This window comes from Hyperolius riggenbachi, chromosome 7 (assembly GCF_040937935.1).
Source record: "Hyperolius riggenbachi isolate aHypRig1 chromosome 7, aHypRig1.pri, whole genome shotgun sequence".
NCBI lineage: Eukaryota > Metazoa > Chordata > Amphibia > Anura > Hyperoliidae > Hyperolius > Hyperolius riggenbachi.
Window position 1 is genome coordinate 294,135,429 of NC_090652.1, and position 14,210 is coordinate 294,149,638.

The 14,210-nt window shown below is 45.0% G+C and overlaps 1 protein-coding gene across 2 annotated transcripts in view; it reads right to left on the bottom strand.

The window, feature by feature from the left end:
• Positions 1–820: 820 nt before the first annotated feature.
• Positions 821–14,210, bottom strand: part of LOC137525879 (sterol 26-hydroxylase, mitochondrial-like) — a 48,698-nt gene continuing 35,308 nt past the window's right edge. Inside the window, exons 4-10 of one of the 2 annotated variants that reach the window (XM_068247097.1) lie at positions 10,614–10,811; positions 7,559–7,722; positions 6,377–6,543; positions 5,517–5,595; positions 4,495–4,695; positions 3,024–3,137; positions 1,958–2,019 (exon numbers count right to left, since the gene is read on the bottom strand). In XM_068247097.1, the coding sequence (XP_068103198.1) occupies positions 3,048–3,137; positions 4,495–4,695; positions 5,517–5,595; positions 6,377–6,543; positions 7,559–7,722; positions 10,614–10,811 (899 nt within the window). In that variant the 3' untranslated portion in view covers positions 1,958–2,019; positions 3,024–3,047. Of the gene's footprint in view, positions 2,020–3,023; positions 3,138–4,494; positions 4,696–5,516; positions 5,596–6,376; positions 6,544–7,558; positions 7,723–10,613; positions 10,812–14,210 lie in introns of both variants that reach the window. The other variant, XM_068247096.1, reaches the window with a different exon arrangement.

A 14,210-nucleotide genomic window follows, 5' to 3' on the forward strand; every position in this document is an offset into this window, starting at 1 on the left:
CAAGACCTAGCTGAAGCCAGTTTACTGCGAAGGATTCAATCAAACAATGGTGGACCTAGGAGGCGTGGTTTCCAGGAACTTATCTCACCCACAATGCACATGTGCAATAAGCCATATTTCAGCTAAATGAAACTCACCCTTGCAGCAGCTGAAACAAGGTTATTACCACAAAGCAGTGCAGCTTTAAACCGCTCTGTAGGACGGTAAGCTCCGCCTGACTCTTCCAGGAGTCTACAGTTGTGGCCACCATCCTGTGCAATCAGTGCTGGATTTTTGGAAAGGCTACAAAGGCCATGGTCTTGGTTGGCCTCTGCTGAAGGTAGTAGAGGGACGTGTAAGAGGGGTTGCCGCATATGGAAGAAAAGGCTGCAAATGGAACAGTGAGGGTACAAGTGGGGAGTAACATATGAAAGCGGGCAGCTGTTCCCCAAGGTAGTTGAACATGATGGTCACTACTCATGGAGGAGTGCACTGAACATTGAAGAGGAGGGGTGCTGTTGCACATAAAAGGGGAGCCGTTTCATTGTTGAAAAAAATAAAAGGGGAGCCGCAACAAAGTTGGCCTGGAGTGGAAAAAGTATAAATCCAGCCTTGCGTGCAATCAGAGCCACACCCTCCATTGACTGCAACAGGGAAGGTTAAGGAGCAGCTCAGCCAGGTTGGAGGGTTTCAGCATAATCTTGCCTCTCCCAGAAGGCATCACCCTTCCCAGTAACCAAGTATGGTGCTTCAGGTCCTAAAATTAAAGCGTATAAAACTCTGACATACTATTCAATAAAAACATGTTTTCCTACTTTGTATATCTCATACAGTCATCATATTTGCTTTTGTGCATAAGTATTATTATTCATTTAGAAATTACAAGTTCCCAAAGTACATTTTTTTTTTTGCTCTGAGAGCTGACATTGCATTTTATTCATAACTGGTGTATTCATATTGTAATGTACCCAGAAATGCTTTCTGAGTGTCTGAATTGCCAGAGAATGTTTACATTCCTCACTTGATACAATTAAGTAAACACAAGATAATGTTATCTCCAGTTCGGATAATGTTATCTCCAGTTCGGATGTGTCCAGCTTTCCCTGCAGAGAGCTTGTAAGTCCTGTGTTTAACTAGTTAAATGCTGTTCTAGTAAAAAAAAATGGTGGTAGTATGTAAAATGCTGTAAATAATCTTTTAGAGCAAAGAAGAAATTGCTGGGTTTCATACCACTTTAATGTAGGTATGAGGGAAGGAGACTTGTATTAAAATCTGAGCCTATAGAAGGTCTTTACATTTACAATCAAAACGTGGACATCTTCTAATGTATGTGGGCAGCCTGTGAGGCAGAAAAAGAGGACAGAAATATATCAGGTTTCTAGAGGACACAAATGTCTGTAGTGAACTGATTACATGGGTACATGGTTCAGGCTGCCTCCAGAATAGGCAACCATTGTAAGAACTTGGCGGTATTTTTGTTTGGACTGTCCCTTGAATATGATCACTGTTTTGGGTTGTTCTCTGGTGTTCTGGTGCACCCATGGTGGACCTGTATTTCCCTTTTCAAAAGTGACTAGATCAGGAACAATAACTATGAACTAGTTCAGTGCTGTCCAACTTCTTGGACATGGAGGGCCGAGCACCCAGGAGTCTTGGTCTGGAGGGGTGGAGAAGAAATGTTCCCGGTTTGATTCGCAGAGCCAAGTGGAGTGAAAGAGGTGGGCGTGGCAGAAGTAGTGAAAGGAGGGGGATGACAGTACAGAACAGACCGGCCACAGCATGAGCTCTTGAGTGGGACAGCCCTGAACTGGTTTACATTTAGTACCATAATAATGACTTTAGCATCACCGAGAATATTGTTAGTCTTTCTTCACATGAAGAAACTTTCCCAAAGCTTTGTGATTCTTAAAAGCTGGTAGGAGCAGATTTCCTATGTATGAACCTCAGGTTTATCTTATCTCCTGGACACAGGATGATACGAACAACTGGTTTGACGTTGCCCATCTTGGGATCCGGCTTCAGCTCAAAGGCCCTGATTATCTGCAAGAAGCAAAACAAAGGAGGTTAAAAGGTGGTCCTAACTTTATTACACCCATCGGTGTAAATGTAAAGCGGGAAACCCCTACAGTTACTGGGGGAGCAAGGGTTGTGGGTGCCCCATCTTCACACCCACCTCCTTCCTGTACAGGGGCCACCCCTTCAGAGCCAGCATTATAGTGGCTACACTTGTTATGGGTGGGAGAGTCATGGCGGCTGCGCGGTTATGGTAGAGGTCATAGTCATGACACTTGTTCTGATTCCTGGCAGATCCTGGCCACGGAAGTCACAACTTGAACAAGGGTAAAGAACTTTGAGGTGCTTCCATAAACGTTTTGCATGTGAGCTCTACAATATGTAGCTATGCCCCAATTATATCCTGCAAACTGTGAAGCAGGGTGGGGTGGTGAAATCTGTTTATTTTATTAGAAAACTGCAACCATCTTTTTTTTTTTTTTTGTAAATTATAATTTGGTGCTGGGTCTCATAGTTTGGTACCAAAAAGAATGATTAAAAAGCCTAATAAAGAAAGGAACTTATCCTTATCCTACATAATTATGTCATTATGTAATCATTTTCAGGCTTCTACCAAAGTGAGAATTTTTGTGAAAATTCAAGCCCAATTTCCAGAAAAATGCATAGTTGGGCTAGGTTCACACTTGCCCATTGCAGATCGGATCTGTTTCAAACAGATCCGTTTTTGTAAACAATTTTTTTTCTCCATTTTAAGAGAAAATGTTTTTCTGTGCAGCTACGTTTCCTGTCCGTGGAAACATCCCCAGTCTTGGCCGTGGGTGGTGGTGGTGGTGGTGGGGGGGGGGGGGGGGGGGGGTACACCATGCTGGAGGGGGTAGCAGGCAGGAAGGGGGGCAGCGGAGGGGAAGGAGTCGCCCCCCCCCTCCCTCACCTGGGTCCCCCCTTCCCCGATCACCAGCTACTTTCATTAATTAAATCATTTAAATCAATGTAATAAAATGTATAAGCCAAGCGGTGAGCGGGTAACTTACTTCCTTGTGTTCCCCCGCTAGCCGTCACTTCCTGCAATACTGCCCTCTGTTGTTCATTGGACGGCACTGCAGGAAATTCCAACTATAAAACACTTTCCTAGCAGAAAATGGCTTCTGAGAGCAAGTTAGAGATAAAAAGGGGAAAATCGTATCACTGAGGGTCACACTGCAGTCACTTCCTGTCTGAGTCAGGACTAAGTCAGCCACTTACATACCTGATATTTAACTCTCTCAGGCAGAGGAAGAACCAAAGGAACACAGCATAGTTATTTGTGTGCTAGGCACTGTACATATCCAGGTCTATCTCATCATGTCACTTCGGGTATCCTTTAAATCTAGACGGCTGCTATTTTTAACCTTGGTATCTGAGGCTCCGGTTTTGATCCGGGCTAAAAACCGGAGCCACCCACGGATATGTTTTTAGAACAAGTGTGAACCTACTCTTACAGTATATCATAGTTAGAGGCAGTTCTTAGTTCACACTTATCAGGATATGTATTTCAATGGCATCACTTATTTTTCCCAACTACTGCACCAGCTGACATGCTTCTCACTACACAGGCAGCGGCACCAGGTACTACAGCGCTCAACCTGTGGGGCATCTGACCATGGGAAGTGGGCTGCCGTAAACTGGGGGCCATCTGGCTAGAGGGAGGGGGGCTGCTTTAAACTGAGGGGCAGGAAGGGGACATCTGGCTATAGGGAAGGTGCTGCCTTGAACTGGGGGCCATCTGGCTATAGGGAGGGGGGCTACCTTGAAGTGGGGGGCACATCTGGCTATTAGGAGGATGCCTCATACTTGGGACACATCTGGCTATTTATACTGTAGAGGGGATTATACTGGGGAGGGAGCTTATACGCAAGTCAATTACCTTTTTCTGTTTTTTGAGGCGGGTACCTCAGCTTATACACGGGTCAGCTTATACAGGAGTAAATACGGTAAGTAATGCTTGCCATCCCCCATTACGGCACACTCCATTTACAAACCTCTCTTAGGGGATGGTCCGTTATGTATATTTTGATACGTAGGTGTTTGGATTTCTTTTACTGGCTCTGGATGTAGGTTTTTGAAATATACATCCTATTTGGAGCCTCTTAACTCTGCCAGGGTGTAGATTTCTACATTCAAGCTCCGTGCGCTGACCCTGTGATCACTGTGAGCCAATCACAGCTCCGTGCGCTGACCCTGTGATCACTGTGAGCCAATCACAGCTCCGTGCGCTGACCCTGTGATCACTGTGAGCCAATCATAGCTCCGTGCGCTGACCCTATGATCACTGTGAGCCAATCACAGCTCCGTGCGCTGACCCTGTGATCACTGTGAGCCAACCACAGTGATCACACTATTAAAATAAGAAAAAATATGTTTTTTTTTTTAAAGGGCCAGAGAGGCTGCCTCTCATATTATCTATCTTTACCTGCATAAGGTTACACCAAATCTTAGGGGAAAAAATACTTTAAAGCAACGCACCCGTGAAAGTGCCAGATGCATCTCCAGCTCAGCGATCCTCTTCCCGACACAGGCACGGATACCGTAGCCGAACGGTATGGAGCTGAAGGGGTGGTGTTTCATCCCCCCATCCCGCAGCCAGCGCTGAGGATAAAACTTCTCTGCGTCCGGGAAGTTGGCTCCGTCTCTGGAGATGGCGTAATGGAAGAGGACAAAGAGTGTCTGGAAGGGAGACAAAAAAAGAAAACAAGAGACATGATTCTCATCTCTGTAATTCCCAAAGCATGGGTGGTTTTAGGTAGAATAGGCAAAGAACAAATGTGGGTTCTTACGATTTTAGTAATGTACTGACAGTTAAGTTGATGTGTTAGTCCTTGAGTAGGGAACCTCAAAAGAGCACGGGACCCTGTGCAGTCTCCCAGTTTACTCCTACTGAAACACTGGCCCTACTGAAAAGTGCCCATCTGTATTACAGCACCATACTATACTGGTAGCAAATGGGGTGTTAACATGTTGCACTAGCAGCATCCGCCTGAATTAAAAGACACATTGCTTAAAAGTACACCTAATTTATTTGAATCCTAGATGTAACTACTAGAGTTGCAACTCGTAAACATCCAAAGCTAAAATCCATGCTCAACTTCATTCTAAGGGACTTACACCCTTTCCCAAACTTTTTCAAAATTGGGCACATTTCAATCCCCCCCCCCCCCTTCCGTCCACAGTAACCGCAGTGCAGCTACATACTTTACTCCACAAGTATTTTTGGATATGTATGATACTAAAAATGAATGTTAGCATGTAGCTAGCTGTTGCACACCTGGATGCTGAATATCTTACAATCAGCCCAGAAACTGCCTTTCCTACTGCTGGAGTATTTAGCAGCTCAGAGTAGAAGCTCTCGTTTCTCATTTTCCACACCTCTTGTAATCTACTGACAGACAGGAAACTCAAACACTACCATATCACAGTCTCTGTGAGGAGCACCGTGGAATAATTGTCCTTTACATGCACATGAGTACATTTATGCAAGCTATACTCACATTTGCGGGGAACTTGTAGCCTTTGATGATCACTTCTTTGTCGATGATTCTTGCATTGGTTGGAACAACAGGATAGAGACTGCAGACGAGAGAAGAGAGAAGAGTCAGTACACACTACCAGTTTGCAGATGCACTATAGGGTGATGGCTGTGGTGTTCGTACATCTGGCCTGTAGATGGCACTATGAACTGTCTGATGGACATATATGGAACGGCAGTCATCTTGCACCGGTTAGGCAGGACTTGCTCGATGTTTCATTTGGTAAAGAATATGGTCATATTGTGGATGATGATCAAACCAGAGAACAGGAAACAAAACTGCTCTACTCTCCTCCAGAAAGGTGCTTTTAGCTGCGGAAGCTCACTGACCCAGACCGGGTCATGGGCTTCTACGCATGTTTGGCCGTGATTGCGCAAGTGCAGAAGCTCACGGCGGTTAGCACATGATTGTGGTAGGCACGCTCCATCGCTTGCGCAGAAGCCCATGACCCTGCTTGGGTTGGCGAGGAGTATGGAGCATCAGCGTGGGACCTGATAGACTTCAAGGGGCTGGAAGAAGCCCAAGCCGAGTAAAGATGAGTAAAGCTGAATTATTGCAAATACCTTCTGTTGCAAGATGGCAAAATTATACTCAACGTTGCTTTTTAGTAGGAGAGCTTTTCGGTCTCTTTTAGCCCCTTATGGAACCCTAGTGGTTCCAGGTCACCATAAGCTATCTGGATATTCTGTCATCTATACTTGATACTCTCTAATTAAAATGTCAAACTGGAAAGACGGGATTGGCTCACCACACTGCACCTTTATGTCCAATCACACAGCAAAACTACAGCTAAGTGTCAACCAATGTGAGCCTGCACTTACCGCAGCGCTTCCTTGATGACGCTCCTCAGGAGGGGCATGTGAGTGACGTCTTCAGCGACGGGGATCCGGTCCATGGGGACGGCTTTCATGACCTCCTCATACACGGCTTGCTGGAGTTCTGGGTCCTTCGCCAAGTGATAGAGAGACCACGATAATGTGTTTGATGTCTGCAACATGATAGGAAACATGACAGATATTACTGTATAATGCTACTTTACAAAGAATTTAGCAAAATGAGGATAGTGTATCAACAGAAATGTATAGATCATTTAGATGTGATAAGTAGTGGCAAAATTATTGCCAAATGAAAGGGAGCAGCGCTGAGAGGGGAAAATTGCTCTTGGCGGTAAGTGTAAAACAGCTCAAGAAGTGGTTAATGTGGCTTATTGCAAATAAAGCAAACCTGTGTAAAAAAAAAAAAAAAAAAAAAAAAAAAAAAACCCTCTGGGGGATACTTACCTGGGAAAGGGGAAGCCTCTGAATCCTAATGAGGCTTCCCCATCCTCCTCCGCCCTAGCAATCCAGCACTGCGACCCCCCCCCCCAAACAACGCTGGATTGCAGTAGGTAAATATTGCGCCTCCGCAGTACTTGTCAGCCCTTTTCGGGGAAGTTTTTGGGGAGCCAGCGCTGTATCCACCAGGCTACAGAGGATGGGAAAGCCTCATTGGGACCCTGAGGCTTCCCCCTACTAAGGTAAATACCCTATAGGGGATGTTTTTTTTTTTGTTTTTTTTATTTCAGGTGTACTTTAAATCATTCTTCAGTCACAACTGTGTTAACACATGTTATTTTCCCAGCTTGCCACAAGGTGGCACTGGTTGCTCAAAAGTTTAGCTGTTTTTTAATCCTCCGCTTGTGGCTCTGTAAATAACCATGGGGGACAGTGGGGAACAGTGGAGACTGAGAGAGGACTGAGGACAGCGGGGAATCGAGGAGATGAAGAGAGAACCGGGAAGGCTCTATGGGGGACAGCGGGGGAATGGAGGAGACCGAGAGAGGACCAGGAAGGCTCTATAGGATCCAGAGCCTTCCCTCATCTAAGGCGAGAATGCAACTTTTTTTTTTTAAGGTGGCTGAAGGTATCCTTTAATTAAATGAGGACCCTAGTTATGGTTGCACTACAAAACAACAGCTGCTCTTTGGAAGAGCAGAAAGTATAAGAGGTATATTGGCTACATACAGTGTCCACTCCAGCCAGCAGCAGCTCGGACACACTGCCGTACACCTCAGACATGGTCAGCTTCCCATTGGACAGCAGGTAGGTCAGATATTCCCCTTGCACCTCCTCCCCCTTCTCCAGTCTGGCCTGGATCTCACTCATCTTCTTGTCAATCAACTTTGTTCCTGGTATAAGAAAAACAAATCAGAGAATTGGGATGGCAATGTCCTGCTGCTTTGTTAGAAACTGGAAGGAAGGAGGAAGTCTATTAGATGTGTTTTAATGAAGACATTATACACTGCTCAAAAAAATAAAGGGAACACTTAAACAACACAATGTAACTCCAAGTCAATCCCACTTCTGTGAAATCAAACTGTCCATAAACTGGCAAACCTGATTGACAATTTCACATGTTAACTTTATCAGTTAGCCATTAAAAGGTATTACTTTTACAAGACTTTGTTTTTTTCTACCTACATAACATGTTGTTGTGCAAATGGAGTAGACAACAGGTGGAAATTATAGGCAATTAGCAAGCCATCCCTAATAAAGGAGTGGTTCTGCAGGTGGTGACCACAGACCACGTCTCAGTTCCTATGCTTCCTGACTGATGTTTTGGTCACATTTGAATGCTGGTGGTGCTTTCACTCTAGTGGTAGGATGAGACGGAGTCTACAACCTGCACGAGTGGCTCAGGTAGTGCAGCTCATCCAGGATGGCACATCAGTGTGAGCTGTGGCAAGAAGGTTTGCTGTGTCTGTCAGCGTAGTGTCCAGAGCATGGAGGCGCTACCAGGAGACAGGCCAATACATCAGGAGACGTGGAAGAGGCTGTAGGAGGGAAACAACCAAGCAGCAGGACTGCTACTTCCGCCTTTGTGCAAGAAGGAACAGGAGGAGCAGAGCCAGAGTCCTGCGAAATGACCTCCAGTGGGCCAAAAATGTGCATGTTGTGTCTGCTCAAACGGTCAGAAACAGACTCCATGAAGGCGGTATGAGGGCCCGCTGTCCACAGGTGGGGGTTGTGCTTACAGCCCAACACCATTTAGGACGTTTGGCATTTGCGCTGTTCACAGATGAAAGTAGGTTCACACTGAGCACATGTGACAGAGTCTGGTGATGCAGTGGAGAACGTTCTGCTGCCTGCAACATCCTCCAATTTTGGTTCGGCAATGGGTCAGTAATGGTGTGGGGTGGCATTTCTTTGAGGGAGGGGAAGCACAACCCTATGTACTCACCAGAGGTAGCCTGTCTGCCATTAGGTACCAAGATGTGATCCTCAGAACCCTTGTGAGATCATGTGATGGTGCGGTTGGCTCTGGGTTCCTCCTAATGCAAGACAATGTTAGACCTCCTCATGTGGCTGGGGTGTGTCAGCAGCTCCTGCAAGACGAAGGCATTGATGCTATGGACTGGCCCGCCCGTTTCCCAGACCTGAATCCAATTGAGCACATCTGGGACATCAGGTCTCGCTCCATCCACCAACGCCACATTGCATCACATATTGTCCAGGAGTTGGTGGATGCTTTAGTCTGGGAGGAGATCCCTCAGGAGACCATCTGCAACCTCATCAGGAGCATGCCCAGGCATTGCAGGGAGGTCATAGAGGCACGTGGAGGCCACACACACTACTGAGCCTCATTTTGTCTTGTTTTAAGGACATTACAAAAAAAGTTGGATCAGCTGTAGTGTTTTTTTTTTCCACTTTAATTTTTAGTGTGACTCAAATCCAGACCTTCAAAGGTTGATAAATTTGATTTCCATTGATAATTTTTGTATGATTTTGTTGTTGGCACATTTAACAATGTAAAGAATGAAGTATTTAATAAGAATATTTCATTCATTCATTCATATCTAGGATATCTTATTTTTGTTTTCCCTTTGTTTTTTTGAGCAGTGTATATTATGTTGACTGGGAATGACAACCAGGCAAGCCAGGAAGTAGCCATATGGGCTTAGTGAATCTAAGTGGATCGGTAAGTATACTTGAATTTTTGCATGTACTGTAAATGGGTGCAGGATATTGGGGACAAAGAACAGAACTATACAAGCGCTTCACAGTTATAAAGTTGATCAAGCTGCCAGAGGTTCCTTTATGCAAAGGGTTTCAGACAATAGTTTGTAATCCTCAGCGCTGCTTATCAAAGACCTGCAGCCATCCCGTGCACAGTAAACTGACAAGTGGCCGAAATAACAGATGTAAACTTGCTTACTTCTCCAAATCCCCACCAGGTTTCGGCCTTACGCTTTCGTCAGGTGATATTTTCATGTTTCCCCTAATGACGGCCAAAACCTGGTCGGGATTTGGAGAAGTGGGCAAGTTTATATCTGTGATTTCTACTGTGTTGCACTGACCACTTTATGTGCACTGTGCTGAAGGGTATTGGGTAAGCAGTGGAACTTCGCTGTCCTGATATCATGTGCCACTCAGATACAGAGGCGTATCTAGAGGGGTGCAGGCAGGGCTCATGCCATGGGCGCCACAATACCATGGGCGCCATGCCTGCCCCTGTACTGCATCACCATGCCTGCTCCTGTGCCTCCCTGTCACTCAGACCTCAGATCAGATTAATTCTGTTATCTAGCAAGCATAAACTTAACTTATATAAGTAGGGCACACTTGGCTTAGTGTTAAAAAAGAGGACAGGCAGGGAATAAGAAGAGATATTTCCCAAAAATTCAAGCAATATCACAAGACCAAAAGCACAGGCAACCATAACACATGTACACGGGGAAGGATGCTATTTTTAGAGGGGAGGGAGGCTCGGACCCAGAGGGCGCAATTTCAGTGTTTGCCATAGGCTCTATATTACCCAGATACGCCCCTGCTCAGATAACATAACCCTAACCTCCCCACTCTCACATGTCTAACACAACTTGCACATCTCCCTCTCTGGTTCCTAACCCTGACTCTCTCTCTGGTGCCCAACTGTAACCTCCCCTTCTCTTGTACCAAGTCTAAAGGCCGTGCTCACCTAGCAATACACATACTGCAGACTGACCCACACAGGAGGCGCCCAAGTCTGCACCCCTCTACCAGCAAGATAACTAGAGGAATACCTACCCTTGGCACTTACCAAAAGCAAAGATGTTATCCCAGCCACGTATGAAGCCATTCCAAAACGGCAGGATTTTTCGGGTCCAGATTGGCAAGTGGGTGGCATAGACAGAATTTCTCAGCATCTCACCAATGGAATTGATGAACACCTGGGTCTCCTGAGGGATCTGTTTCTCCAGACAGCCAATCCGCTTCTCAAACAAAATATAGGAGATTCCTGAGAAGAAATGAGGCCTTGTTACAGTCACAGCAACACCAGACAATGGCCTCAATTCACTAAACTTATCTCCTGTCTTTAATAACTCTTCTAGAGTTGTTACCATGGTGATAAGGCATGTAGTATTCAGGAAACATTTTACCTCAGGCAAGCCTAAAGTTAACTCTTCTGTCTTTAAATTAACTCTCCAATCCTTAAAATAACTCCAGAGTTAAAGACAGGCTGTTAATTAACTGCATGTGAAAATAACTACAGAGGAGGTAAATTAACTACAGAGGAGGTAACTTAACTACAGAGGGGTAACTTAAGGAATGAAGAGATAAAATAACTCTCTCACTGTGTGGAGGTAAGTTTTCTCTTGCCTTATTATCTCCAGCATGATCTTAGTGAATTGAGGCCAATGCTTGTAAAAGAGGAAAATACAGGAGGACACAAAGGCTCCGTGGTCAATGCTCTGGCCTGCAGCACTGGTGCCCTAGGCCAGTGAACTGCAAACTTGGCTCTCCAGCTGTTAAGGAACCACAAGTCCCACAATGCATTGCAGGAGTCTGACAGCCACAGTCATGATTCAAATGCATTGTAGGACTTGTAGTTCCTTAACAGCTGGAGAGCCATGTTTGCAGATCACTGCCCTAGGCCAGTGATGGCTAACCTTGGCACTCCAGCTGTGGTGGAGCTACAAGTCCCATGAGACATTGCAATACTCTGACAGCTCTAAGCATAACTCAGGGAGGCAGAGGCATGATGGGATTTGTAGTTTTGTCACAGTTGGAGTGCCAAGGTTAGCCATCACTGGCCTAGGGCAGTGATCTGCAAACATGGCTCTCCAGCTGTTAAGGAACTACAAGTCCTACAATGCATTTGAATCATGACTGTGGCTGTCAGACTCCTGCAATGCATTGTGGGACTTGTGGTTCCTTAACAGCTGGAGAGCAAAGTTTGCAGTTCACTGGCCTAGGGCACCAGTGCTGCAGGCCAGAGCATTGACCACGGAGCCTTTGTGTCCTCCTGTATTTTCCTCTTTTACAAGCATTGGCCTCAATTCACTAAGATCATGCTGGAGATAATAAGGCAAGAGAAAACTTACCTCCACTGCTCTAGGCTAATTTCCAGCCAGGGGACTGTATGTGAGGAATTTCCCTTTGAAATCTTCTTAGTAGGGAAACAGAAAACAATAAAACCAACAGAGAAGTTCTGATCATTCCTTATTCCATTTACAAGTAAAAAAAAAAATGGGTGCCTAATCTACAAAGTTTTTGAATAGCCAATAAAGCTAAACTAGACATTCTTCCGCCTAGGTTTTTTCTTTTATCCATGGAACGCTGGCTCTTCTGTCTCTGGTGCCGCCCCTTCTTCTAAAACCAGCTTTAAAGGACAACTGTAGCGAGAGTTATGTGGAGGCTGCCATATTTATTTCCTTTTAAAGAGACTCCGTAACAAAAAATGCATCCTGTTTTTTATCATCCTACAAGTTCCAAAAGCTATTCTAATGTGTTCTGGCTTACTGCAGCACGTTCTACTATCACCATCTCTGTAATAAATCAACTTATCTCTTCTCTTGTCAGACTTGTCGGCCTGTGTCTGGAAGGATGCCAAGTTCTTCAGTGTTGTGGTTCTGCTATGAACTGCCCCTTCCAGGCCCCTCTATGCACACGGCCTGTGTATTATTTAGATTAGGGCAGCTTCACTCTTCTCTCATCTTTTACAAGCTGGATAAATCCTCCTCTGAGCTGGCTGGGCTTTCACATACTGAAAAATTACATACAGGCAGAGCTGTCTGCATTCTGCAGGAAGAAACAGCCTGACACGTGAGTGGAAGATAGCTGCAGGGGGAAAGGAACACGCAAATGATCTCTTGAGATTCAAAAGGAAGGGTGTATACAGCCTGCTTGTGTATGAATGTATTTTCTATGTGTGGACATACTGTACATCAACCTACTTCCTGTTTTTGTGGCCATTTTGTTTATAAACAAACTTTTTAAAACTGTTTTCAACCACTTTTAATGCGGCGAGGAGCGGCGAAATTGTGACAGACGGTAATAGGAGATGTCCCCTAACGCACTGGTATGTTTACTTTTGTGCGATTTTAACAATACAGATTCTCTTTAAGCAATACTAGTTGCCTGGCAGCCCTGCTGATTCTCTGCCTCTAATACTATTAGCCATAGCCCCTGAACAAGCATATGGAGATCAGATGTTTCTGACATTATTGTCAGATCTGACTAGATTAGCTGCAAGCTTGTTTCTGGTGTGATTCCGTCACTACTGCAGCCAAATAGACCAGCAGGGCTGTCAGGCAATTGGCATTTTTTAAAAGGCAATAAATATGGCACCCCCCACATACCTCTCACTACAGTTGTCCTTTAAAGCGTACCTGAAATCAGAACGTCCTATCTGCTCTAAAAGATACGCAACAGCATAATGACCTTAAAGAGAAACATATTTGTTACAGCTGATACAAATCCTGCAATAAATCTGCAGTGCCTACTTCCTGCTTTCATGGAAGCAGACATATTGTTAACATCCTGTGCTTTCAAATAAGCTTATCTGCTGTGGCAGTCAGGTGATATAAGGGAGGTTGTGGCAGTCAGCTGACACAGAGGAGAGATCAAATTATTAGACACAGATGATGGGAAATGAGACAGGCTAAACTCTCTAAATAAAAACAGTGTACATTTCTCGCTTTTTTTCCTTCTGTCCTGTGCAAGAGTTCAGGTCCACTTAAAACACCTGTCAGCTTTCGCTCCATTTGTTGCTGTACTCTAGCTATTAGAATTCCGAGCATTACCTTGCTAGCGTGTGACATACGTGCTATTGCAGTTCCTCAGTTTGAATACTAGGTGCTGCTTAACCTCAGTGATTTGGTCGAGCTGTTATCAGACTCTCAATTCATAAAACCAGCAGCAGCACTGCACATGTAATAATAAGGATGGTGATGATGATCAGGACCGTTTGAAAAGTTTTTTTGTGCACTACTAAAACACAATCAGATACAATGTATACTCGGTATTCCGGAATACTCTTAAAGCGGTATCGTCACCATAAAAATCAGATTTCAACAGCAACTGGTTTGAGTATATTAAGTGATAAAGGTGCTAATCCTGCATTCAAAACTTTTTTCTGCTGTTCTGATTTAGGGCCCTTTTCCACCTGCAATCGCTAGCGTTCACGCTGAACGCTAGCGATTGCTGAATCGCAAAACCGGCGATTCCCCCGACGTTTGCGGCCGCGATTTTGCTATGCTATGCACTGCATAGCAAAATCGCGGCAATTATCGCTCCGCCGCGCGTTCGCGTTCCCGACAAAAGCGAATCGCGGTAGTGGAAATGACCTACCGCGATTCCTATGTTAAAAAGCAAACCGTAGCGATTGTAAAATCGCTAGCGGTTTGCGGTTTTG